Source organism: Habropoda laboriosa, unplaced genomic scaffold, assembly GCF_001263275.1.
Source record: "Habropoda laboriosa isolate 0110345459 unplaced genomic scaffold, ASM126327v1 scaffold387, whole genome shotgun sequence".
NCBI classification, from domain to species: domain Eukaryota; kingdom Metazoa; phylum Arthropoda; class Insecta; order Hymenoptera; family Apidae; genus Habropoda; species Habropoda laboriosa.
Window position 1 is genome coordinate 277004 of NW_017100510.1, and position 2109 is coordinate 279112.

At 50.2% G+C, this 2109-nt stretch overlaps 1 protein-coding gene across 1 annotated transcript in view; it reads left to right on the forward strand.

The window, feature by feature from the left end:
• Positions 1-210: 210 nt before the first annotated feature.
• LOC108576330 (homeotic protein empty spiracles-like) overlaps positions 211-2109 on the forward strand; it is a 56399-nt gene continuing 54500 nt past the window's right edge. Inside the window, exon 1 of the mRNA XM_017939295.1 lies at positions 211-1105. Coding sequence (XP_017794784.1) covers positions 211-1105 — 895 coding nt within the window. The remainder of the gene's footprint in view (positions 1106-2109) is intronic.

Here is a 2109-nt window from a genome sequence, read left to right on the forward strand (position 1 = left end):
GTTGGAAATAGAAGAAAAAGTTTCAAAGTGTTCGCGAATAGGAATCCGTGGCTCGACGTTCGCCAGGCGAGCGTTCTCGGTCTGTTGAAGGAGCCGGCGCCGCGGCGGCCGCAGGCATGCGGCGGACCTGACCTGGACGAGGTGAGTGGTGCCCGTCGTGCGTGCTGCACAAGTGGCCATTCCATCAGCCAGGCGTACGATAATCGTACGATGATGCCGCTCGCGCCGACGCCAATTGTACCGGTGCCGTCGAAGCCGAAGATCGGCTTCAGCATCGACTCGATCGTCGGCGGCGGTGGTCAGGGTCGCGAGGATCGTTTGGATCGATTGGAACGCGTGGAGATCGAGAGGGACGATGGTAGCCCGATGGACGTCGAGGGTTCCTCGTCGCCGCGTAGTAGACGCGTGACAACAAGATCGCCCGGTGCACACTCGGAGGGATCGGATCGTCCTGTGTCACGAAGTTCCTCCGTCGAATCCTATCCTAACTCGCGTAGAACACCCTCTCATCCTGGTAGCCATCATCATCATCACGGGAACCACCATGGTCATCATCATCATCTGTCCGCCACGACACACCTGGATTTTAGCCGAACCACCGTCCATAGCCACAGCGGAGGATCGACGCCTAATAACAGCCCTAGCCCGCCTCACAGGATATCTCACGGTGATTCTCCCGTCGGTGCACATCCTCAACCGCCTCCAGGAGTCGTCAGACCGAGTCCGAATTACCTTGCACCGCCGCCCGGCGCGGCAACCGCAGCGGCTGTCGCCGCGGAACAGTTGAAATCTTTGTACGGTTTGCCTGGACACGGTCCAACTGGACCGCAGACAGGACAGAACGAGTATCACACGCAGCAGTTAGCTTTGGCTGCGAATTTAGCAGCGGCACAACACTTTCAAGCGGCGAACCTTGCCGTTGCCCTTCAAGCACACCACGGTGCGTCGCCCCATGGACCTCCGCACGGGCCGTATCCACATGGCGGCGCACCAGGTGGACCTCATCCACCGCCGCATCCTCATCAACCGCCTAGAGACAGCTATCCGCTTTATCCTTGGCTACTGTCCAGGCACGGTAGGATCTTCCCTCACAGATTTCCTGGAGGTGAGTCTGTAAACGTTACGGTTTCAACCCTTTCACTTCAGTTTTCTACGTCTTTCGACTGTTCCGTCGACGTTGGCGACGTATTAAGTTTCTGTGGTTTAACCCTTTCACCGCTGACGGTCGTCTTTCTTCGAAACCTTGATTCCATCTTTCGCGCATTTTTGCGTTAATTTAATCAAACAAATTTGGAAATGAAGATTTCTGCGAACGTGATTGAATGTCTTTTATTTGTCACGCGCGTTACATGGGAGAATCTGCCGCAGTGGAAGGGTTAATCTACGTTTCTGTGGAATTTGTAGAGTATCTTCTTCGTCTAATGGAAGTCGCAATTTTAATAACTATCGTTGAAGTCGTAGGATTTGTGTTTTCATTCATAAGTTATTGGATTACTTGTTACTTTCGAGCACAGTGTTTATTTAGAGTTTCATCGAGTGGCGACACTACATTCTTTCGTAATTGAAATCTTCTGGCTGTCTATCATATTTTATCGCTTTCTTATTTTTCGATGCCATTTTCCTATATTATGTAGGATATTTTCTGTATTGCCATCTTTTAGCGACCCTGAATTTAGAAAAGAATTAAAATTACTGTATCGATAATAACATTCTCATAAGATCAGAATAATTATCAAATTCCGCCGCCCAAGTGCACCACAAATCTACTTTCCACCTAAACGTGTATCAGCAAGTGTCCACTAACTCAGTATCCAGAACAGAAAGCCTTAATACCCAAAATTCAGCTGAATCAGCGACGTTATCCAGGATTTGACGAAAAAAGTCCACTTCCGTCCTCGACGTACGTTTCTCCCCGTCACATTTGCAACAACAATAGCAGGGTGAAACATGTTTACATGACTTCGCGGAAATCGAGCCACGCCGTGGTATGGCAAAAACCCCGAGTAATGTTGGCTTTCGATTTCTGGCTCGCGTGACTTGAAACTGGCAGAGTTTGAAACCAGATAGGCTTGAATTTTTTCTCCACAGAGCACACAAGTGTCCTTATCA